This window comes from Vulpes lagopus, chromosome 8 (assembly GCF_018345385.1).
Source record: "Vulpes lagopus strain Blue_001 chromosome 8, ASM1834538v1, whole genome shotgun sequence".
In the NCBI taxonomy this organism is placed as follows: domain Eukaryota; kingdom Metazoa; phylum Chordata; class Mammalia; order Carnivora; family Canidae; genus Vulpes; species Vulpes lagopus.
In genome coordinates, this window is record NC_054831.1 from 66,257,575 (window position 1) to 66,283,151 (window position 25,577).

The following is a 25,577-nucleotide window of genomic DNA, read 5'->3' on the forward strand; positions in this document are numbered from 1 at the left end:
ACTTCATAAGTCAGTTCAGAAAGTTTAACAAATGGGACAGGAGGGATGGAGTGGAGTGAGGTAAAATCTGCAGACCTCTTTGTAAAATCTGAAATTATATTTATTAGGCTTTATAAATTCTAAACAAGAGAGTTAGGCTCAATAATAACTCCCCCAGCTCTATTACCTGTAAGGATCATAAAACTACGGTTTGTTAATTTTTTGCATGAAGTTAGTAATGAATAAAAACTTATTAAGTATATATTAGTTGAGAAAGTCTTCATTTAGACTTCTTGGCATATTATGATGATGCCTAGTGGTGGAATTTTCTAATAGTTGAATTGGCACATTTTAAGTTACTTTTCTTTAATTTTACTTGATTTAATTATTAAAATGCATATTACATGATACATGACTGCATCTCTAGAGAAATTAAAATATTTTTAAATATTTTTGATCTATCCCTAAATCTATGCACTTCTCCAGAAAAACAAAATCATTGTTATCAGCTTGGTATATATTTTCCATGTATGTATTTGGTATATTAATATATATCTAGAAAATATATGGTATTGATTTATATGTATGTGTTTTAACTAAATGCTATATTATATATCTTTTCAATAAGGTTTTCTCAGAGTTTCTCAGCAATTCTGGTTAAAAGGGTTCTATACCACGATTTCTATCTTAAGTACAACTGTGAAGGAGATTCATTCTTTCTTGGGCTCTGTTATTTTGCTCATTAAATCCCTTGCTCATCTTCATTTTTCTTTTTTTAAAGTTTTTATATTAATTCCAGTTAACATACAGTGTAATATTAGTTTCAGGTATACAATATAGTGACTTAACACTTCCATACATCATCGTGTACTCATCACAACAAGAGTACTTATTAATCCCCATTACCTGTTTTACTCATCTCACTCACCCTCTCCCCTCTGGTAACTATCAGTCTGTTTTGTGGTTTGCCTCTTTCTCTTCCCTCCACCCTTTTCTTGTTTCATTTCTTATATTCTATATATGAGTGTAATCATATAGTATTTGTCTTTATCCAGCTGACTTATTTCACTTAGCAATACTCTCTAGCCCCATCCACATGATTACAAATGGCAAGATTTCATTCTTTCTTATGGCTGAATAATATTCTGTTATATATACCACATCTTCTTTATCCTTTCATCAGTTGATGGACACTTGGGCTGTTTCCAAAGTTTGGCTATTGTAGATAATGCATGTAAACATAAAGGTGTGTGTATCCCTTTGAATTTGTAATTTTGTATTTTTTTTGGTAAATACCTAGTAGTGCAATTGCTAGGTCATAGTGTAGTTCTATTTTTAACTTTTTGAGGAACCACCATACTGTTTTCCACAGTAGCTGCATCATCTTCATTTATCAATCCTTCCTCTTTCCTTCCTCATCCTATCACTTAGACTACAAGGAATAGATTTCTGTTCTACACGTTGAAACTAAGTCAGCCTCTTACTTACAGCACTTGTGTATGAATCCTTGGCACCAAGTACAAAATAAAAAGCTTCTTTCTAGTTCAGAGAACTTCCAGTACCAATAAGATGATGGGGAAATGTTTTAGGGAGCATGAGGTTTCTTTTTTGTCCCTGAAGTCCCACCTACCAGATACATATTCACTCTGTGAGGCCATGAAGCCAACTCAGCCCAAGGATATTTGGAAAAGTGCACATTTTGAATAGGCCTTCCATTTGATTATGGAGCCACTTGTTGGAATTCCAATTAATAACTTGAAATTATGGGCCTCTCTGCTTAGTCAGGAACAACATAATGGAGAAGGTTGCTCAACATTACCAAATGAAAGAAAACAAGTGACTTATTCTGAGAATATATGCAACACTACCGCTGGTATGTGATAGCAATGGTTGTAAATCAGCTAAGAAACTACTGGTCCTAAAAAAAAGGAACAACAAAAAGCCTCTTGGGTTCTCTACCCCTACCTTTGGCTCTTCTGAGGTCATTTGGATCCCAAGAATTAAAAATAAATTTGACTACTACTGATATATACGTCTGTGGATTTCAAATTCATTATGCTGGTGCTGTTTTTTAGTTTGTTTTTGTTTTGAAGATTTTATTTTAATTTAAATTCAATTTGCCAACATGTAGTATAATACCCAATACTCATCTAATCATGTGCCCTCCTTAATGTTTTTTACTTTGAAGAATGCATACCTACTTGCCAAGAATCAAGCATAATATTCGCCATTTTGTATACTTCATATTTTATTAAACCTCTCAGATTTAATCAGGTAAACATTAAAATGCCCATTTTATGGATGAAGACATTGAAGTTCAAGGTGGCCTACTCAGTGATTATTTCATAATTCAAACTGAGATGAAGAGAACTCCAAAGTCTGTCTGTTCCATTAAGCCTCGCAGCTTCTTTTCATATCCCGTTGTTTGTTTGTTTGTTTGTTTGTTTTTTCATAAGTTTGCCTAGAGAGGCACCTGGTGGCTCAGTCAGTTAAGTGTCCAACTCTTATTTCTGCTCAGATCATGAACTCAGGGTCAGGGATCAAGCCCAGTGTGGGGCTCTGCACTCAGTGGAGATTTGCTTAATATTCTCTTCATCCCTCTCCTTCTAGCCCCTCCCCTTGCTCATGCATTTGTGTGCTTGCTCTCTCTCTCTTTCTCTCTCTCTCTCTCAAATAAATAAATAAATCTTTAAACAATATTGCATAGGTTGTTTTACAAGCAGTCTTGTATTAATATTTTGAACTCTCACTCTTAGTGTCATATTTGCATAAAGTTTAGAAAAATTGATATTCATAATTAGGTATGAATATAATTTGCCATTTTAGAAATTTTACCAGCCAAAACCCATCTAAAGGCTTGCTGATAGAAATTTTCTTTTCACTAAAAGCATCTGCTAGCTAAAATAAAGACCAATAGTGAGATGCCACTTGAATAATCAAGTCTGTTCACTGACTAAATTTATTTCTCCATTGCAAATTCTTAGATTAATGAAAGCCACGAGTTCTTTTGAGGGATTACATAAACTATTCCTCTAACAATGTCCTAGCAGTGTTTTGAAGAGATTATAATTTTCTTTCCCTGTCACTTATCTGACATTGTGTGCAGGTTTTTTTGTTTTGTTTTTATCTGACTTGTTTTAATGCAGTGGACTCTTGTGGCTTGGGTTTTCAGCTTAAGCATCTTTTTGTTGTTGCAAAATCAGTTGGTACTACTTCAAATTATTTTCCTGTGAGGATAATATATTTGCATCATGTGTAATTTTTGTGTATTTTACACGTTGCATTTAGTGAAAACATGGGTACTCTAGAATAATCTATTTTTATGTTTGTATTCTTAATTAATATACTTACTTGATATTGACACTTGAACTCACTGAAGCAAAATTTTTATTAGAATACAAAATTATTTGGTCTTTTAATTTTTGTTCACAATTTCAGGCATTTTGCTTAGGAAAGATAAGGCTATTTGAGTCTAACAAAATATCTTAAGATTATCAAGCATATTTAAATGTAGTAAACTGTAAGTAATTAGCAAATTATTCGAAAATCAACTTATTCTTTTGAATTTTCAGTTAAGAATAATTTAAACATGTTCACAAGGTGAAATATCTTTGTTATTTAACGTGATTTATATTATCCACATAGTGGAGCTCTGTTAGGTGAGCGTGGGTGATATATTTTGATATAGTGGGATATATATTACTGAAATGCCAAGACCTTATGTGTATGTCTGTTTTATCCACTGAAGCCATTTTGCAGGTGTTTGTGAAATGGTTGAGGGTTAGCATTCAATATGTACTTGTGGCTGATGTTTCAGAAATACAAGCAAGATATTTTGTATCTGTGAACTTCTTAGATTGAAAGGATCTTCTAAAAAGTGTTGCCAGCTGCTAAAATTATTCACAGATTCAAATTTTGAAGAACAAAATTCCATGAAGCCACTGGCAGTATCATGAAGTACACTACCACTTTTATAGTCGATCTTTTTGCATGTTTCAGTTAAGTTCACTTTTGAAATACTAGCCAATGTTCATTTACTAGTGGAGGCGTTGTCACGATAGCATAAATTCTTCCATTTCTAGAAATGTAAATAAACAATGACTTCTTCTTTCTTTCTCTCTCTCTCTCTCTCTTTTTTTTTTTAGAGCATCAGGGCATCAGGCCTTATCCTGTTGGAAACAATTCTTTTTGGGTCTCTGCTTCTATACTTTCCTGTAAGTAACATAATTGTCTTTTTTTTAAAATTAATTTTTATTGGTGTTCAATTTACCAACATACAGAAAAACACCCAGTGCTCATCCCGTTAAGTGTCCGCCTCAGTGCCCGTCACCCATTTCCCTCCAACACCCGCCCTCCTCCCCTTCCACCACCTCTAGTTCGTTTCCCAGAGTTAGGAGTCTTTATGTTCTGTCTCCCTTCCTGATATGTCTTTTAAAAATAGCCTTTTGTTTTATTTTGCTCAGGCAGTAATTTTTATATATATGTGTGTATATATATATATGTGTATAATTATATATAATTGTATATGTATATTACTTTATATATCTATATACAAGTTTGTATACCTGTGTCTACATGTAATAGACATATAAAGTAAAAAAGTAAAGTGGAGGTAACCATACTTTTCTTCCCAAATTTGTGAGGAGGACTAACGGCTTAAATGAGCTCACATAAAAAAGGCATGCTTGATATGTATGCTTGCCATATACATATACATATAAATATTGGTTTCCTTCTTCCCTCTCTACTTAAATCACGACCATGAGACACACCAACAAGTTTGTGCTGAAAAATTCCAGGTGGTTACATAGAAAAGTAAACAAACTACATATATGTGTGGTATTAGTGGCATAGATAATCCTAGTAGAGACTGTTCTTATCACACTAGCAATCTGTCTGTAACCAGAAGGTATGTACTAACTTTACTAATTCAATTCAACCAACTTATATTCAGTAGTCATTGTGTGTCAAGTACTGTGCTAAACTTTTTTGTGAGTGAAAGACACTGATTTCTTCAGGTCGCTTACAATTTGCAGAATGAGATGAGTAATTACAGGCAATTATAATATAATTGAAAAAAACTAAGATGTTGTGGAGGCAGGATACTATGGAGACACTTAGGAGACAAGTATATAACCAAGTCAAGGGTATAAAATATCACTCGACTGAGATCTGAAAGATCAGTAGATGTTAGAGAAGAAAAAGGTAGGTCTTCCATGGCACCATGTTTTTTTTTTTTTTTTTTTTTTTTTGGTTTGCCTCCTAACCTAACTAGCTGCTCCATTTCGGCCATCTTTGCTGATTCTTAATCTTCTTTCCTACTTCTTAATGCTTAAGTGTCTCAGGCATCAGTCCTTGTGGAGCTTTTCATATTCTACATTCTCCATTGGTGATCTCATCTAGGCTCAAAGCTTTAAATCTATTTATATACAATAACTCCCAAACTTGTATCTCCAGCTCAGACCTTTTCCCTAAACTCCAAACTCATATTCAGTTGCTTACTGAACAACTCCAATTTGAGGGTCTACCAGAATTCTCTATGTTCTTAACTGAGATACTTGATCTCCTGCATCCCCAATCAGTTTCCTTATCTCCATTGATGACAACTCCGTCTTTCTAGTTACTCAGGCTAACACTTGGGAGTCATTCTTGACAACTTTATTTTTCTCACATCCATCAGAAATCCCTCAAAACATAACAAAAACCCAACCACTTCCCCCGCCTCTTCAGGCTACCATCCTGGTCTAAACTAGAATCAGCCTTTTCTGGGTTATTGTCATAGTCTTTCCTGGGCCTCTATCCCTCCACATTAACCCCCTATGATCTGTCCATTTTCAAAGTATCGGCTAGTTGTAATGCCCAAGTTAGACTACAGAGCCCCGCAAAACTCTCCAAAGGTTCACAATTTTATTTATAGTTAAAGCCAGAATTCTTAGCATAAGCTCCAAGATCTAACATGATTTAAATCCTGCCCATTCTATTGCCTCATTTTCTAATCCTCTTCCCCCTTGCAGTGTTTATAAGAGTTCTTAATATCTATTCAGGTTTTCTACTTCTTGAATTTTATTTCTTCTTAAGATAGAAATTTTTTTGGCTGTAATCATTTTAATATTTCCATAAAATCATCAGTAAATCATAAAATTACTGAAGTTGTCTAATTTCCTAGCATGGAGTTATACACAATAATTAATAATATAAGCAATAAAATACAAAGAGTCTTATCATGCCTGAGACTGTTTCTGTATAAATGGCAAGTGCACCATAACATTTCATCTTTCCCATAGAACTACCAGAGAAGATGTTTAGCCAAAGTTATAGAATCACCCAGTTAGGAAGTAAAAGACCCAAATGACTTCATTAATCCAAAAAATAATCATATGAATATCTATTGTTGCAGTCACCATCATCTTTTTCCTGAACCTCTTCTGTTTTAAAATACATTTTCTATCCAGTAGTCAAAAGAATATTTTATTTTATTTTATTTTTTTTTTAATTTTTATTTATTTATGATAGTCACAGAGAGATAGAGAGAGGCAGAGACACAGGCAGAGGGAGAAGCAGGCTCCATGCACCGGGAGCCCGACGTGGGATTCGATCCCGGGTCTCCAGGATCGCGCCCTGGGCCAAAGGCAGGCGCCAAACCGCTGCGCCACCCAGGGATCCCTCAAAAGAATATTTTAAAATAGAAGATCTAATCTGTGACTACTTCTATAGATAGCTTCCCAGTGTTCTTAGAATAAAGATCACAACCCTTGATATGGTATGTGATGTTACATATAGTGTGGTCCTTGCCCACCTCCCCAGCCTCATTCAGTACCACTTTTCTTCTCCCTTTCTGCACCCAGCTACTCTGACCTTCTTTCAGTTCATAAATGATACATAATCTCTCTCATGGTAGCTATAATAATGGCTCTCCCAAAATGTTCACTGTCCTAATCCATGGAACCTATAAATATGTTACCTTACATGGAAAATGGGACTTTGCCGATGTGATTAAATAAAGAACTTTGAGATGAGGAGATTATCCTGGATTATATAGATGGCTCAAGGGTCCTAAGTGAGAATGAGAAGCAGAAAAGAGAGAACCAAAGAAAAGGTATCATGAGAAAGACTGGACTGGCTATCACTGGCTTTGAATGTGGATGAAAGAGGCAAGGGATGCAGGCAATCTCTAGAAGCAGGAAAAGGCAAAGAAACAGATTCCTCATGAAAGCCTTCAAAAAAAACCTTAATTTTAGCTCTATAAGATCCATTTTGAACTTCTGACTTCCAGAACTGTAAGATAATAAATCTGTATTAAGCCACTAAGTTTTTGGTAATATATTATAGCAGCAATAAGAAACTAATACACCTCTTGTCACAGGACATTTTCACATGCTTTTCCTTCAATTTGGAAGAGTCCTCCTGCCCTCCCCACCACACCATCTCACCACTTCTTTTGCCTAATTAACAGCTAGCCCTAGTCATCCTTCAGATTTCTACTTAAATATCACTTTTGAGCTTTCCTTGACCCCCAATTGGAGTCAAATTCCTTATAATAGTTTCTCACAGAATTCCACTGTCTTTCTTGACACTCCCATCTCAGTTTATAAGTGTACGTTCATAAGAGCAATTATTTGATTAATGTCATTTCCTGCACTAACTCTGATTCTTTGTGAATAGGGAGATGATACATTCTATTTTGCTCACAGCCCCATACCTGTCACCATAGTTGAGGTGCAGTAAATATGCAATGAGTGAACAGATGAGGTTATACTTGGATAAATTCAGACCTGTATCCTAAACTCATGGCTGTTGTCCTATTGAAGTATCTTCCAAAGAATCCGCTTGACTATGGAAGACTGAGAATGATGATCCTTATTAATAATACTACTTTACTTAGAGCTAACAGGCAATAAAAAAAACTTATTAATGTTATTTTAAGATGTTAGCAAAACTTCATTTTATTTTTAATTTTAAGGTTCATATTTATTCAAATCAAGTGGTTACATAGTGAGCATGGGCCTAAAGTCTATAAGAAAATTTTAAAGCCTCTTAAATGGATGAAGTTCTCTAGAAAACAAGAATATTTGAAAGAATAATAAATTTTATGCTGCTAAGTGCAGCAGAGCAGTTGTTAAAAACCCTTTCTTTGCAAGAATCTTTCATTGACTGGGATACAATTTTGGAAGATATCTGATGAATATCTGATAGATATACCTATGATGATATCAAACAGAGAAGAAAGGGGGCAAGAAATGGAAATTTAAGAGGAATATAAAGACTATTTCTGCTTAATAATTCTGCTTGAGAGGGAGAAAAAGAAAACAGAAAAGAAGACTTAACAAACAAATTCTGTCCAATAGAAACATTACAATACCTCATTATATTGACTTCATGCTAAATTAGCTATTTCATCTTTTATAATGTATATTTTTCTGTAACTGCTTGAGATATTAAAGTATAGTTCCCAAATTTATACTGTGTACTATGGTTTCAAATAAGTTAGTGTTCAATACTCTGAAGACAGAAAGGGTCAGGTTACTTAATGAAGGTTTAGATGGAGCATAAGACACAAGGGAAGAAAGGAGATTAGTGCTCGCTTCGGCAGCACATATACTAAAATTGGAAGAAAGGAGATTAAAATACACTATTGATTGAGTCAGGTAAGGAAAGTAATTTTATTTTAGGTGAGAGAATGGAAGATGATGTATCAGAAATTGATAGTAAAACTACCTACATAGGGTGGGTATATGTACATGAGTACATGTGCATAAAGCATTCTTGACAAGAGGGGTAACTTGGTTATTGGACCAGGGCTCATTGACTTCCTTGGGTTTTACAGAAATGGACTTCATAACTTTTAGCAAGACTTTATGCTGCAAGGAAGATCTCTGATTTAAGTGATAAAGGTGATTCAGTAAACCTAATATAGTCTAAAAGTCTAATCATTTGATGATATAAGTGTGACCTATACTTTTCTTATTTGTTAAATACAGATACCAACTTCCTCTGTTCCTGGTGTGGTCTATACCAGAATCGCTTATGAAAGTTTTAATATGGGTTACAGTTTTCTGGATTTTGTTTTTTAAGTGTGCTTGAATAAAGGAGAATTGTTTTCAGGGCTGGGTAACTCCATGGAAGGAGCCTTTGGGTATTCACTGTTCTGCTGAGTTGTTATGCAATGAGCCTTTTCTTCTTTCTATGCTGCATATTGTTGTTCAGATTTGCAAGAATTAAGGTTATTTTTGCCTTTTCTAAGCAATCTTAGACTACAGACGATTTCATAACAATGCTTATATTGGAAAGTCCAAATTAGAGATTATCATCATTGTGCAGATGAGGACAAACCAAAATCTGACTAAATTTAGCTTTGTTATAATTGGATAGCAGAGAGTGAAAGCATTTAAAACATTTTCTTACAGATTCTCAAAAGAGACAATTTAAAGTCCATACATTTATGAACAAATGATTAATCTTTGTAATCATCTAAAAACCTTAATACAATTTATAGAAGAAAAAAAGAACTTTAAAAAATCAACTGAAGTATACTTTACCTAATAAATTTCATAAAAAGGATATTTTATGGGTTAGTAAAGCATTTCAAGTGATATGGAGTTCAGAAGTTTGTTTTTGACTTGACTAAATTACCAGTTTCAGCTAATAAGGTGAATTTTTCCCTCTAACCTTGATCAGCTATTTGGTTGACTGAAGTGCCTTTCTGTAAAGGATACCACACATATATAAATAAATACTAATTTTCATGTTCTTTCCCTACTCCATCCCAGGCCCTATAATACAGAACTGGAAAATATTAGAACTGGAAGGAACGTCAGACACAACTTAGTCTTTATTTAACCTCTATTTTACAAATGAAACGAAAGTTGAGAGAAACTCTAATTTATCCAACTTTTCTCAGCTAAGTAGTGAGAAAGCCAAGATTAGAATCTAGTCTCTTGACTCCTGGTCTCACACTGCTTTCATTCTACGACAGAGTAGTGTCTAGATGATAGAGACTTGTGATAGAGGGATGAATGTGTGATTGAGATAGCATTAGGGTAATCAGGGATGCCTAAGTTCTACCCCCTTGATCAAGCACCTTTCCTCATTAGGTCTCCAAGGAAATAAAATACAAGACGATAAAATAGGGAACCAATTTAAAATAGCTTAAGGTTTGGCTCTAAGACCTAATGTAAAACTCCTCAGGCTTGGATGGCCCATGTTATTAAACCATGAAATTTTTTTTGGTATATTTTTTTATTGGAGTTCAATTTGCCAACATATAGCATAACACTCAGTGCTCATCCCGTCAAATGCCCCCCTCAGTGTCCATCACCCAGTCACCCCATCCCCACCCACCCACCTCCCCTTCCATCACCCCTTGTTCATTTCCCAGAGTTAGGTGTCTCTCATGTTCTGTCTCCCTCTATGATATTTCCCACTCATTTTCTCTCCTTTCCCCTTTATTCCCTTGCACTATTTTTTATATTCCCCAAATGAATGAGACCATATAATGTTTGTCCTTCTCCGATTGACTTACTTCACTCAGCACAATACTCCAGTTCCATCCACGTTGAAGCAAATGGTGGGTATTTGTCATTTCTAATGGCTGAGGAATATTCCATTGTATACATAAACCACATCTTCTTTATCCATTCATCTTTCGATGGACACCGAGGCTCCTTCCACAATTTGGCTATTTTGGACATTGCTGCTATAAACATTGGGGTGCAGGTATCCTGGCAATCACTGCATCTGTATCTTTGGGGTAAATCCCCAGCAGTGCAATTGCTGGTCATAGGGCAGGTCTATTTTTAACTCTTTGAGGAACCTCCACACAGTTTTCCAGAGTGGCTGCACCAGTTCACATTCCCACCAACAGTGCTAGAGGGTTCCCCTTTCTCCACATCCTCTCCAACATTTGTGGTTTCCTGTCTTATTAATTTTCTCCATTCTCACTGGTGTGAGGTGGTATCTCATTGTGGTTTTGATTTGTATTTCCCTGATGGCAAGTGATGCAGAGCATTTTCTCATGTGGGTGTTGGCCATGTCTATGTCTTCCTCTGTGAGATTTCTGTTCATGTCTTTTGCCCATTTCATGATTGGATTGTTTGTTTCTTTGCTGTTGAGTTTAATAAGTTCTTTATATGTCTTGGACACTAGCCCTTTATCTGATAGGTCATTTGCAAATATCTTTTCCCATTCTGTAGGTTGTCTTTTAGTTTTGTTGACTGTTTGTTTTGCTGTGCAGAAGCTTTTTATCTTGATTGAGCCCCAATAATTCATTTTTGCTTTTGTTTCCCTTGCCTTTATGGATGTATCTTGCAAGAAGTTGCTGTGGCCAAGATCAAAAAGGGTGTTGCCTGTGTTCTCCTCTAGGACTTTGATAGATTCTTGTCTCACATTTAGATCTTTCATCCGTTTTGAGTTTATCTTTGTGTATGGTGTAAGAGAATGATCTAGTTTCATTCTTCTGCACATGGCTGTCCAATTTTGTCCACACCATTTATTGAAGAGACTGTACTTTTCCCAGTGGATAGTCTTTCCTGTTTTGTCGAATATTAGTTGACCATAGAGTTAAGGCCCATTTCTGGGTTCTCTATTCTGTTCCATTGATCTATGTGTCTGTTTTTGTGCCAGTACCACACTGTCTTGATGATCACAGCTTTGTAGTACAACCTGAAATCTGGCATTGCGATGCCCCCGGCTCTGGTTTTCTTTTTCAATATTCCCCTGGCTATGCAGGGTCTTTTCTGATTCCACACAAATCTTAAGATGATTTGTTCCAACTCTTTGAAGAAAGTCCATGGTATTTTGATAGGGATTGTATTAAATGTGTAAATTGCCCTGGGTAGCATTGAAAACATTTTCACAATATTCTTCCAATCCATAAGCATGGAATATTTTTCCATCTCTTTGTGTCTCCCTCAATTTCTTTCAGAAGTGTTCTATAGTTTTTTAGGATATAGAACCTTTACTTCTTTGGTTAGGTTTATTCCTAGGTATCTTATGCTTTTGGGTGCAACTGTAAATGAGATTGACTCCTTAATTTCTCTTTCTTCAGTCTGATTGTTGGTGTATAGAAATGCCACTGATTTCTGGGCATTGATTTTATATCCTGCCATACTGCTGAATTGCTATATGAGTTCTAGCAATCTTGGGATGGAGTGTTTTGGGTTTTCTATGTACAGTGTTATGTTAATCTGGGAAGAGGGAGAGTTTGACTTCTTTGCCAATTTTAATGCCTTTTATTTCTTTTTGTTACCTGATTGCTGAGGCTAGGACTTCTAGTACTATATTGAATAGCAATGGTGAGAGTGGACATCCCTGACGTGTTCCTGATCTTAGGGGGAAAGCTCCCAGTTTTGCCCCATTGAGAATGATATTTCCTGTGGGCTTTTTTTTTTTTTTTTAATTTATGATAGTCGCACAGAGAGAGAGAGAGAGGCAGAGACACAGGCAGAAGGAGAAGCAGGCTCCATGCACCAGGAGCCCGACGTGGGACTGGATCCCGGGTCTCCAGGACCCTGCCCTGGGCCAAAGGCAGGTGCTAAACTGCTGCGCCACCCAGGGATCCCCCTGTGGGCTTTTCATAGATGGCTTTTAAGATGCTGAGGAATGTTGCCTCTATTCCTACACTCTGGAGAGTTTTGATCAGGAATGGATGCTGTATTTTGTCAAATGCTTTCTCTGCATATATTGAGAGGATCATATGGTTCTTGTTTTTTCTCTTGTTGATATGATCTATCACATTCATTGCTTTACGAGTGTTGAACCAGCCTTGCATCCTGGGAATAAATCCCACTTGGTCATGGTGAATAATCTTCTTAATGTACTGTTGGATCCTATTGGCTAGTACCTTGTTGAGAATTTTTGCATCTGTGTTCATCAGGGATATTGGTCTATAATTCTCCTTTTTGATGGGGTCTTTGTCTGGTTTTGGAATTAAGGTGATGCTGGCCTCATAGACTGAGTTTGGAAGTACTCCATCCCTTTATATCTTTCAGAACAGCTTTAGTAGACTAGGTATTGTTTCTTCTTTAAACATTTGATAGAATTCCCCTGGGAAGCCATCTGGCCCTGGACTTTTGTGTCTTGGGAGGTTTTTGATGACTGCTTCAATTTCCTCCATGGCTATTGGCCTGTTCAGGTTTTCTACTTCTTCCTGTTCTAGTTTTGGTAGTTTGTGGTTTTCCAGAAATACATTCATTTCTACTAGATTGCCTAATTTATTGCTGTATAGCTGCTCATAATATGTTTTTAAAATCATTTGTATTTCCATGGTATTGGTTGTGATCTCTGCTTCATTTGTGATTTTACTAGAGTCTTTTCTCTTTTGTTTTTAATATGGCTGGCTAATGGTTTATCTATTTTATTAATTCTTTCAAAGAACCAACTCCTGGTTTTATTGATCTGTTCTACAGTTCTTCTGGTCTCTATTTCACTGAGTGATATACTTGGCAGCTCCCACATTCGGGGCATATATATTGAGGATTGTTAAGTCCACTTTTGGATACTTCCTTTAAGTTTGATATAGTGTCCCTCTTCATCTCTTACTACAGTCTTCAGGATAAACTTTAAATTATCTGATATGAGGATGGCTACCCCTGATTTCTTTTGAGGAATATTTTGAATGGTAAATGGTTCTCCAACTTTTCATTTTCAGGCTGTAGGTGTCCTTAGGTCTAAAATGAGTCTCTTGTAGACAGCAAATAGATGGGTCTTGCTTTTTTATCCAGTCTGAAACCCTGCGCCTTTTGATAGGATCATTAAGCCCATTCACGTTCAGAGTTACTATAGGAAGATATGAATTTAGTGTCATCATAGTACCTATTCAGCCCCTGTTTTTGTGGCTTATTTCTTTGGGCATCCTCTTTCTTTTACAGAGTCCTCCTTAATATTTCTTGCAGAGTGGGCTTGTTGGTCACATATGCTTTCAGTTTCTGCCTATCTTGGAAGCTCTTTATCTCTCCTTCTATTCTGAATGAGAGCCTTGCTGGACAGAGTATTCTTGGCTGCATGTTCTTCTCATTTAGGACCCAGAATATATCCTGCCAGCCCTTTCTGGCCTGCCAGGTCTCTGTGGAGAGGTCTGCTGTTAATCTAATATTTATCCCCGTATAAGTTAGGGATCTCTTGTCTCTTGCTGCTTTAAAGATTTTCTCTTTATCTTTGGAATTTGCAAGTTTCACTATTAAATGTCGGGGTGTTGAACGATTTTTATTGATTTTAGGGGGGGACCTCTCTATCCCCTGGATCTGAATGCTTGTTTCCCTCCCCAAGTTAGGGAAGTTCTCAGCTATGATTTGTTCAAATAGGCTTTCTGGTCCTCTGTCCCTTTCAGTGCCCTCTGGAACCCCAATTAAACATAGATTTTTCCTTCTGAGGCTGTTATTTATTTCCCTTAACCTTTCCTCATGGTCTTTTAATTGTTTGCCTCTTTTGTCCTCAGCTTCCTTCCTTGCCATCAACTTGTCTTCTATGTCACTTAGTCTTTCTTCTACCTCATTATCCCTCGTTGTTAGGACCTCTAATTTGAATTGCATCCCATTTAACTGATTTTTAATTTTGGCCTGATGAGATCTAAATTCTGCAGTCATGAAGTCTCTTAAATCCTTTATGTTTTTTTCCAGAGCCACCAGTAGCTTTATAATTGTGCTTCTGAATAAGTTTTCTGAAATCAAATTGTAATCCAAATTCTGTAACTCTGTGGGAGAGAGTGCTGTTTCTGATTCTTTCTTTTGTAGTGAGTTCTAGTCATTTTGCTCAGTGCAGAGTGGCTAAAAACAAGTTGTACTGGAAAAAGGAAGAAAAAACAAACAAAAAACCAAGAATGGGTATCCTCTGGTTCTATATACTGTAAATCCCTCAACTTCCCCTGGAGCTTTCCAGCACTGCTGGGTCAAGAACTTGCTCTTCCACTGTCCTTCCAGCTGGTCTTCTGGGGGAGGGGCGGACTGTGCCGATTCTCAGGTGTGTGCACCCAGAAGGGGGCGGGGCTCGGGGGAGCCGACCATCCGACCATCCGGTAAGGCCTCTGTCCCCTGGCGGCCCGCCTCTCCCAGGCCCAGGGTGACACCAGGAGGGACAACAACACCTGCGGTGGCCAGGTCTCCCTGGCCCTGGAGGCCCCCCCGCCCCCCGCAGTGACTCCTGCCATCTCCCAGTCCACAGGGGCCTGGATGCTCCCGGGGAAGGATCCTCTCTGTCCTGGGCCCTCCCTGCCTCGGCCTGTCCCGGGGGGAGCGCAGGATCCCGGCTGTGTCCCCTGGGGTCCGGGGCCTGGGCTGCTGGAGTTGCTCCCGGGCCGCACAGCCCCCTCTGCCCGGAGCCCCTCCCGACCCACCGGCTTCTCCCCGAGGCCCCGCGGGGAGCCCTCCGGCCCTTTACGCAGCTCGGCCCGTGTGCGGGGCGCTCTCCCCTGTGCCCCTCCTCTGTCAGTGACCCCGGAGACTGGGGGTTCCCCGCCCCCCTGGGATCCCGCCCGAGGTCCCTGCTGAGCGCCTTTCCATCCCGGAGGAATCCAGGGCGGATTGTAAAGCTCCCGCTTCTCCGGGGCTGGGCTTTCTCGTCCTGGAGGCTTTCGCAGCCCCCCTTAGCCCTGCTACTCGTGGGGGCCTCTCCCCTACTTGATTCCTTTTTATTTATTTATTTATTTTATTTTTTCTGTCTTCCTACCTTGCTAGAAGTGCAAATTCTTCACTCTGTAGTGTACGACTATTCTTTCTTTAAATCTCAGGTCGAATTCATAGGTTTTCAGGATGATTTGAAAGTTATCTAGGTAAGTTGGTGGGGCTGGGTGAGGTGAGGACCCTACTCCTCTGCCATCTCGCCCCGCCCCCTATGAAGTTTCTGATACTGAACCATTTTACTTACAAAAATGGCTGTTTTATATTTTAACCTAATAAATAATCCTATAGGCCATGTCAAATTGGTTTCAGTGGCTCAGAACCTACGTCAGCTAAATAGTCTTTTGAGATGTCTCAAATGAGACATCTGTGTTGTGCCTTCCCTCTACTTTTTGATTTTTGTTAATAATTTTTGAATTGTTAATGTTTATAACATGCATATAATATGAAATCACAAAACTATTATTTACATAGTTATTTAACTTACAATCTATACTAAATAGATTTAGTATTTTCCACTAATGGTTGTAACTTAGCTTCTCCATTCCTCAGTTCTTTATTTTGATTTGTCCTTTGGTTTTCATTAATAGATTTTTCATGAAGGAGAGAATGAGTTTCATAGTTCTTGAGTTCCTATATGCTCGAGAATCTCTATCCATTGTCTTTATATGTGAAGAATAATTTAGTTGAGTATAAAAATTTCAAGACACACTTTCTATTGCTCAGAACTTTATATACATTATCTGAATATGTTCAGCTCTTGAGATAGCCTGACTTCATTCTTCAGTCTTGTGACTAAATAAATTGGGAATCACCTTGAAATTTATTATTCTGTATTATTATTTTTTTCTTAGATCATGGTATTTCTTTTCAACATGTAGATATAACACCTATTCCTGGAATTTAAAAAAATATATTGCTTTAATTTTTTGTTTCTTCTTTAGGAACACAAATTTTATATACACAGGATTTTCTTTTCCTTCTATATCTATAATGTCATTTTTATATCTTTGTTCTTTTCTATTTTGTTTTGTGTATTTCTATCAAGCCTTTATTCTGTGACCATTACACTATTCTCAAGTGTGTTTATTCTGCCTGAGTTGATTCTAAAATTCCTTTAGCTTCTCTACTGTTTTTATTTTTATTTTCACTTTCTCCCCTCTTCTCAAGCTTTCTTGGGATAATTTTAACTCTTTCTCTGTTTTTCTTATCTCTTCTTTGATTCTAATATCTTTTTCTTTGAGCTTCTTTATCAGAGGACACATTTATTTGTAATTTCCTTGAGGCTGTGAAAATTATTTATTTGAAACGGTGCCATTTTCTTGGGTAACTCTCTTACGTTGTCCATTCTTTGTGTGCCTTTTTCCTCTGGTATTTAAACAAAGAGTTTGTACTGATTCCTTTCCAATTTCTTTTTTGTGATTATCCCTTTTCACTGCAGTAAAATATACAAAAATATAAACTTACATTTTAATAATTTTTAACATACAATTTAGTGGCATTAAGTACATTCCTAGTGTTGTGCAGTCATCACCACTGTCTATTTCCAGAACTTTTCCATCATCCCAAATTAAAACTCTGTTCATTGAATAATAACTTCCCATTCTTCCTTTACCCCCAGTTGTTGGTAACCTCTATTCTACTTTCTGTCTTTAATTTGCCTATTGTCAGATAGTTCATATGAGTGGAACCATACAGTATTTTTCCTTTTGTGCCTGGCTTATTTCACTAACTTACTGTTCTCAGGGTTCATCCACATTGTAGCATATGTCAAAATTTCATTTCTTTTCATAGCTGAATAATATTCTTTTGTATGTGTAATACCACATTCTCTTTACTGTTTATCTGTGATAGACATTTGGGTTGTTAACACCTTTTGACTATTGTAAATAATGCTGCTATGAACATTGGTATATAAGTGTCTAAGTCCCATCTTTCAGCTTTTCAGATATATATATATATATATATATATATATATATATATATATATATATATTCATTCTTTGGAGTGAAATTGCTAGATCATATGGTAATTTAACTCTAAAGAAGCTAACAGTTTTCTAAGATAGTTGTAGCAATTTACATTCCCACTAGCAATGCACGAGGATTCCAATTTCTCCACATCCTTACCAACACTTGTTATTCTAGGGTTTTTTTTTTTAATTTTTATTTATTTATGATAGGGACACAGTGAGAGAGAGAGAGGCAGAGACACAGGCAGAGGGAGAAGCAGGCTCCATGCACCGGGAGCCTGACGTGGGACTTGATCCCAGCTCTCCAGGATCGCGCCCTGGGCCAAAGGCAGGCGCCAAACTGCTGCGCCACCCAGGGATCCCTCTAGGGTTTGTTTTTTTTTTTAAGATTTTATTTATTTATTCATGAGACACAGAGAGAGAGAGAGAGAGAGAGAGAGAGAGAGAGGCAGAGACACAGGCAGAGGGAGAAGCAGGCTCCATGCAGGGAGCCTGATGTGAAACTTGATCCCAGGTCTCCAGGATCACACCCTGGGCTGAAGGCAGTGCTAAACCTCTGAGCCACCGGGGCTGCCCTATTTTAGGTTTTTTTTTTTTTTTTTTTTAAATTAATAGCCATCCTAATGGGTGTGAAGTTATATCTCATTGTGGTTTTGACTTGCTACTTTTCATTTTTGAAGAAAGCAATTTTTACAGGCAGCTATTTTATGAAGAATTAAGTGGAGCGCTGTAAGAAGAATAGATGAGGCAGTCTGCTTCTGTATTTTGAGGTCATGTGAAGCCACAAATTTAAGTTATATTATAATATGAGGTTTCTCCTTCCTTTTTTACCACACTTTCACTCTGGCGACCTTCCTGGGCTAGTGTGCTGCTTAGTACTTAGGTACATCAACAAACATGAGTTATCTCCAGATCTCTCTCTCCAATCTGTTATGATACTGTGTTTCTATAGTTCCCTTTCAGCTCTCCTATGCCAAATATTCACTCTCCAATAAATAGATGTGTTAGAGTCATACTTTTTAATTATAATAAGCCTATGAAGAGCAGGACGATGTCTGCTGCATCTACTTCCAGTATAGCACCTTAAAAATTTGTCAAGTTTCTAATCTGTAGATGTATGTACATCTATGTAATTGCATAGCTGTATATCTCTTTCTTTATTTCTCAGTTCCCTATGGAGAGGTAGAAGAGAATCTTGACCAATAAATAAAGACTTTAATTCTAGTCTACACAGTCATACTTGACTTGGCCCGCTTTTACCTCTTTGACCTAGTACTCCCCTGCTCTCTGCCTCTCTCACTTCATTGCAACAATACTGGTATTGATATTCTTCTTTGAGCAGGGCTGGCATGCACCCACCCCTCAGCCTTGACCTTGGCTATTTTCTGGAGCAGTCTTAACCCACATATCTCCATGACCGGCTTCCCATATTCTTTAAATCTTTGCCAATGTCAACTCTTCAGTGAAAAGAAGTTAAGGAGCTCATTATTTTATAATAAACAGGTAGAGGTTAATTTAAAAATTAGAACATTAAAGTGAGAATAAACCACCACAATTACAGAGAATTTCTAATGGGACCAAATGGAGACAGATTCGGTGATGATGTGGAGGCAGAAATGTCACAGTTTGGCAGTAGACTAAGAACATAATAAATTTTCCTGAGAATGCCTTTATAGCAGCAAATAAGGAGATGCTGGCTTTGGCAATGAGAGGGAATTTGACAGTCAGATGGTTTCAGTCAAAAGATAAGAAAGTGTACCTTTGCCGCAATGTCCTAGCTAGCATATTACAGCTTTCTAGTAAAAAAAAAAAAAAAAAAAAGATTATAAAAAGGGTAAAGTCTCATTTCATCCTAACTCCCTTGCTAGAGCTGGTGGGATAATGTCTTTGCCCATGGGGGGAAAAAAAACGCATCACTCATTCTGTCTCTTTTTCAATAGATGCTATTTCTACTTCTCCTCTATTTACAAAATGTTTACGAAATGCATCTTAAATTTTCCTGTGCATACCCAAGACAGGTAAGTCATTAACTATTTCTGAAGTTTGGTGGTTTATTTTCAATTAATAAAAAGACCAACAAATTTATACTTTAGGTTTTAGGTATATGCGAACATGTGATTTTAGATACCTTCAATGGTCTTTGGAAAACATCCTCAGAATTGTTAGACATTTATATTAACAAACTACCAATGCCATGATGTCCAGGTTTATCTCTATGGTATTATACATGAAGAATTTGACATAAGAAAGTAAAAAATACATTTAAATATGTTTAAGAGATAATTCAGAAAATAGTTAAACAAACAGAAAAATAATTGAGTTGAAATTAGCAATGTGTCTTTAAAAATAGTTCCCTCTTCAAAGCTATTAGAGGAAAAAATCGAGAAGACTTGGTAACAGTATGTAAAAGGATAGCAAGTATTCTTTTAAAAAAGACAAGAAGATGACCTTTTGACAAGGCAAATCATAGTAAATGTCAGGGACAATACAATGTCACTAAAGAGTCGCAATTCAATAAAGCAGATTTGTTACTTCAAGAAAATAACAAAAGAGGAAAGGTATAAAGACATAGTACTTACACAGAATCATAGTAACAAAAACCCAACCTTAGAGTATCCTGAGCCTGGTATAAGTGTGATTGAAGAAAGCATTTGGACCTAATGCTTAAATTAGAAAGGTCAGTGTGAGCTTCTGGGTTAAAAAACAGATTGCTTTCCTAAAATATATCAAAAAAGTATGTTAATTTATATGTTTATTTTAGTTATACATTTACCTAAAAGCTGTGATTATTGTATACAAAGATCTCTTCATGTTTTAATTTCTGTAGCATGAAGAAAATAGTTATACTTTGTGAAAATATCATCATTTATGGACCTTTAGAAATAATATAAATTATGTAAAGGAAATGTAAAGGAAATGTAAAGGAAATGTAGTTTATAATTAGATGTGGATAAATCTCCATGATTCATCTGTTCTTGGGTATTCAAAATGAGGTTTATTGTGAATGCCATTTCTAGGCTTTAGCAATAATATAAATATGATTAATTGAAATATAGACATGTTCAGATAACATTTTAATCCAAAGCTTACTTTTAAATTAACTTTGACTTTCTCCATTCTTCAGGCTTCCATTTCTGTATGAGAGTAGATACTCATACTCTTCATACAAGAAAAGTAGATACTTTCCTTCTTTTTTTTTTTTTAAAGATTTTATTCATTTATTCATGAGACACACAGAGAGTGAGGCCGAGACATAGGCAGAGGGAGAAGCAGGCTCCCTATGGAGAGCCTGATGCAGGCCTGAATCCCAGGACCCCAGGATCATGCCCTGAGCTAAAGGCAGATGCTCAACCACTGAGCCACTCAGGCATCCAGAAAGTATCTACTTTTCATCATGCTTATTGAAATGTCAGAAAAAGTACTTTTCCTGCTTTGTGGTCTTGTCCACTTCACACATCAGTCATGCCGTTGGAGTCTGGATGTGACCTAATGCAGCCCACATACAAGTGCTTTTGTTCATTGTGAGGATAATGTGAGAAGCTTTGCTGATTATATGGGTTTCTCTCAGAACAGTTTCACATTTTTTTCTTCTGATATAAAGCACAGCAGTTCATCAGATGCTCTAAAATAAAAGATGTTCTAAAAAAAGAAGAGGTCAAGTGTATTTGGCAAATGCTCCTACTCAGGGAGTCACAGCAAATACTTCTTGTTAAAGGTTTTGAGATCTGCAGGAAAGGAATGCATTTAAAACAGGGCATTTCTCTATTTTGCTTGATTTTATTATACCCTCTTCCACATAATACCAATTAAAGTATTTATAACTAATGATATGAATCCTATGATGTTTGCCTTAAAGAATATATGCCAAAATCCCATAATGTTATATGATTCCATTTATATAGAGTGAAATTGTGTGTGTGTGTGTGTGTGTGTGTGTGTGTCTTTGTGTATAATATGAGCATATGAGGTAAACGTTAAGAAAGCAGGAAAATGGCAAACGCAAAATTGAGAATGATAGTTGCCTGGGACAGAGGGCAGGAGCATGGGATCAAAGAGGAAGTGGGACATAAAGGAAATTACATGTTCGTATGGCTGTGAAATGATCCCATAGGGATGGAAAATGATGGTGCAAGACAGAGTGAATATTGTCATAAGGGAAGCCCGTCAGTGGATGGGATCCAATAAGTGGAGGGTTGATCTAAGATCACAACATATCCAGTTCACTAAAAAAAAAAGGAGGTACTAGGACTTCTCTTTCATAAATAGCAAATGAAAACCTGTTATCAGGGCAAAAATTCGAACTGGGGTTATCTCTGAGAAGGTGTAAATTTTGTCTGTTTCTCTCATTTTTCAGTTCAGGGCTTCACACTAGATTCAGGCAGTATCTTGGTGCAGTTGATTGGGAGCCCCTATGAAGAAACTGCAACTTTCTAATAATTGATGGTGACTTTTGAGATTTGGGGATAATTGTTCCACAGTCTATGGTGATCTGGCTTCATGTTATCTCCTCCAAACAATTGTACATTCTATGGCAAAATGACTGTCTCTGATAGAATAGTGACAAAGATGATGATACTATTCAGTCCAGATTCACTCATGTCTGTATCTGTGCACTCTTGAGAGGCTGTCACTATACTTAGGCTATTTCTGCCATCATAAAGCAAATGAAAAATTCAGCAGTTACCTGCTCTGGACAGACAGTAGAGATCTTCAGGACTAACTCTGAACCGATCTGTGATATAAGCTCAGATAGAATTTTAATTAAAGAATATAAGCTACAGGGCACCTGGGTAGTTCAGTCAGTTAAGCATCTGCTTTCAGATCAGGTCATGATCTCAGGGTCCTGGGGTCAAACCCCACATCACATTGGGCTCCCTGCTCAGGGAAGAGCCTGCTTCTTTCTTTCTCTCTGTTCCTCCCCCCATTTGTGCTCTCTTTTTCTTTCTCTCAAATAAATAAAATCTCTTAAAAATTTTTAAGCTACAAAAACGTATTAAACACTTAAAACCCAGACTTTTTGGCAGCTATTGACATTGAGTAGTATAGAATGAAGTTTCTTTCACTTGGTTAGTGTTTTGCCATTTTATTTCACCTTCTTGTCCCATTCCTTTTAAATAGAATGTAAAAAGTAATGTAGAATGTAGAATATAGAAAGTAAAAGTTGAATGCTGAATGTTAGCAAATTGTACAGTTTTTAAGTAATGTTTAAGCAGCATTATTTTCACCTTGGAAATCTTGGCCTTAAAGAAGTCTCACATTTGTCCTTCAGTGTCTTCTCAGTTCTTCCTTAGAAAAATATATTCTGTTTCTGCCCCTTTGTTTTTGAGAGAAATGAATCCATGATTCTGTTCTGGGGGAAAAAAAAGTCTTATAGTAACGTTCTAAAAACATTGAGAAATAAAGTCCTGCCTTCAGAGTCCTGGACTTCAGGAAGGAGGAACAAGAAGAAAAAGGGAGGGAAGAAGGAGATTATCTCTTATTAACATTGTTAATGAATTTACGGGAAAACTAATAGTATTACAGAACAACTGCCATCATAAAGCAAATGAGAAATTCAGCAGTCTCCTAAAAAGTATTACAACTGTCATTTCCCTACGGCAGTATTTCTGTATTATGTTTGGTTTTATAGTTAAGTTCCTGTGTTTCTCTCTCCATTGTAAACAGCAACAAAAGGATCTCCTTAACAATTAGAGCTGGACATTTATTGTGTGATTTTCCATATCATATATCTTAAGTGCTTTATATAAGTTATCTTTTGTCTTGTACGTCCTCACATTCCACAATATGTAGCTAATGCCTGGCATATAGTAAGAATCCAATAAATATTTTTCCAGTTACCAGTAAACAAGAAATTAGATGTGCCAGAAACAATGCAGAGCTTTTGCATGATAAAAGGTTGCTACCTGATAATATGATCTAAAAAGGCTCTGACAAAACCCTATTACAGAACCCTGTCTTCATGGTTGACATACTAACAAAATTAGAATTGTTAACTTTCTAGAGACTCATGATCAAATTACGTTAAAGCAGTTGTTTCCTGAAAAAGTTAATGTACTAGCTGATAAACACCGTATCTCTTATTTACGTATCTGATCAATCTTAAGCTTTATAGTATAGTAATTAAGAGCATAGACTTCATGTGAAGCCACTGTAACTGACAGTAGTTGTGTGACCGTGGGGTAGCCATTTAACCTCTCTGGCCATCCTTTGCCTTATCTGTAAAATCGGGATTATATATGTACCATTGGATGATTTTATGCATGCAAATGCTTAGAATAGTGCCTGGCACATATTATGAGGTGTGTAAGTATTAGTTAACAAAGTAGCATATCCTAAAGTAGTGGGGTTCTCTGACTTTACCAGCATCAGAATTATCTAGGACTTGTTAAATTCCACTTTGCTGAGCCCCAACACTAAATTTCTATCTTTCTTTCTTTCTTTCTTTTTCTTTCTTTCTTTCTTTCTTTCTTTCTTTCTTTATTTCTTTCTTTTTTTTTTTTTGAGTTCAATTTGCCAACATATAGCATAACACCCAGTGCTCATCCCATCAAGTGCCCCCCCTCAGTGCCAGTCACCCAGTTACCCCACCCCCTCCCCCCCTCCCTTTCCAACACCCCTTGTTCCTTTCCCAGAGCTATGAGTCTCTCAATGTTCTGTCTCCCTCTCTGATATTTCCCCACTCATTTTCTCTCCTTTCCCCTTTATTCCCTTTCACTATTTTTTATATTCCCCAAATGAATGAGACCATATAATGTTTGTCCTTCTCCAATTGACTTATTTCACTCAGCATAATACCCTCCAGTTCCATCCACGTTGAAGCAAATGGTGGGTATTTGTCATTTCTAATGGCTGAGGAATATTCCATTGTATACATAAACCACGTCTTCTTTATCCATTCATCTTTCAATGGACACCAAGGCTCCTTCCACAGTTTGGCTATTTTGGACATTGCTGCTATAAACATTGGGGTGTAAGAGTCCCGGCGTTTCACTGCATCTGTATCTTTGGGGTAAATCCCCAGCAGTGCAATTGCTGGTCATAGGGCAGTTCTATTTTTAACTCTTTGAGGAACCTCCACACAGTTTTCCAGAGTGGCTGCACCAGTTCACATTCCCACCAACAGTGCTAGAGGGTTCCCTTTTCTCCGCATCCTCTCCAACATTTGTGGTTTCCTGCCTTGTTAATTTTCTCCATTCTCACTGGTGTGAGGTGGTATCTCACTGTGGTTTTGATTTGTATTTCCCTGATGGCCTGTGATGCAGAGCATTTTCTCATGTGCCTGTTGGCCATGACTATGTCTTCCTCTGTGAGATTTCTGTTCATGTCTTTTGCCCATTTCATGATTGGATTGTTTGTTTCTTTGCTATTGAGTTTAATAAGTTCTTTATATGTCTTGGATACTAGCCCTTTATCTGATAGGTCATTTGCAAATATCTTTTCCCATTCTGTAGGTTGTCTTTTAGTTTTGTTGACTGTTTCTTTTGCTGTGAAAAAGCTTATCTTGATGCCAATGCTAAATTTCTGATTGACTAAATGTAGGGTAGGGTCAGGAAATTTGCATTTCAATAAGTTCCAAAGAGATCCTGATGTTGCTGCCCTTAAAATGGAAAGACAAGAAAAGGAAAAGCATCTTTCTTTTGACACCTACTTAAAACTCCAATTCCAAAGAAAAACACTTTATTTAAATTAAGGAAGTCTCCGATATGCTCTATGAGTTCCCATGTAAAATAAACAAGTAAACTAAGTAACTAAAAATAAAATTTTAAAGAGGTAGTATCAAATCATGACTATTTAAAAATTCAGAAGGTAGATAACAAAAAAATATGGTCGTATTAGGATCAGATACAGGTGTCAGGGTCAGAATTAGCTACAAGTACCAAGGAACATAAGAACAGAAGCTTTTAAAATGTTGACTTCTCTTTCTCCCGTAAAAAGAAGTATGGAAGTGAATAGTCCAAAGCTAATTGTATTTCACAATTACAAGGATCCTGGGTTACCCATTCCCTCTATGCCTTCT

General features: G+C 36.9%; 1 protein-coding gene across 1 annotated transcript in view; it reads left to right on the forward strand.

The window, feature by feature from the left end:
- Positions 1 to 25,577, forward strand: part of GPR158 (G protein-coupled receptor 158) — a 405,508-nt gene that overhangs the window by 259,719 nt on the left and 120,212 nt on the right. The window contains exon 5 of the mRNA XM_041764941.1: positions 4,125 to 4,193. Coding sequence (XP_041620875.1) covers positions 4,125 to 4,193 — 69 coding nt within the window. The remainder of the gene's footprint in view (positions 1 to 4,124; positions 4,194 to 25,577) is intronic.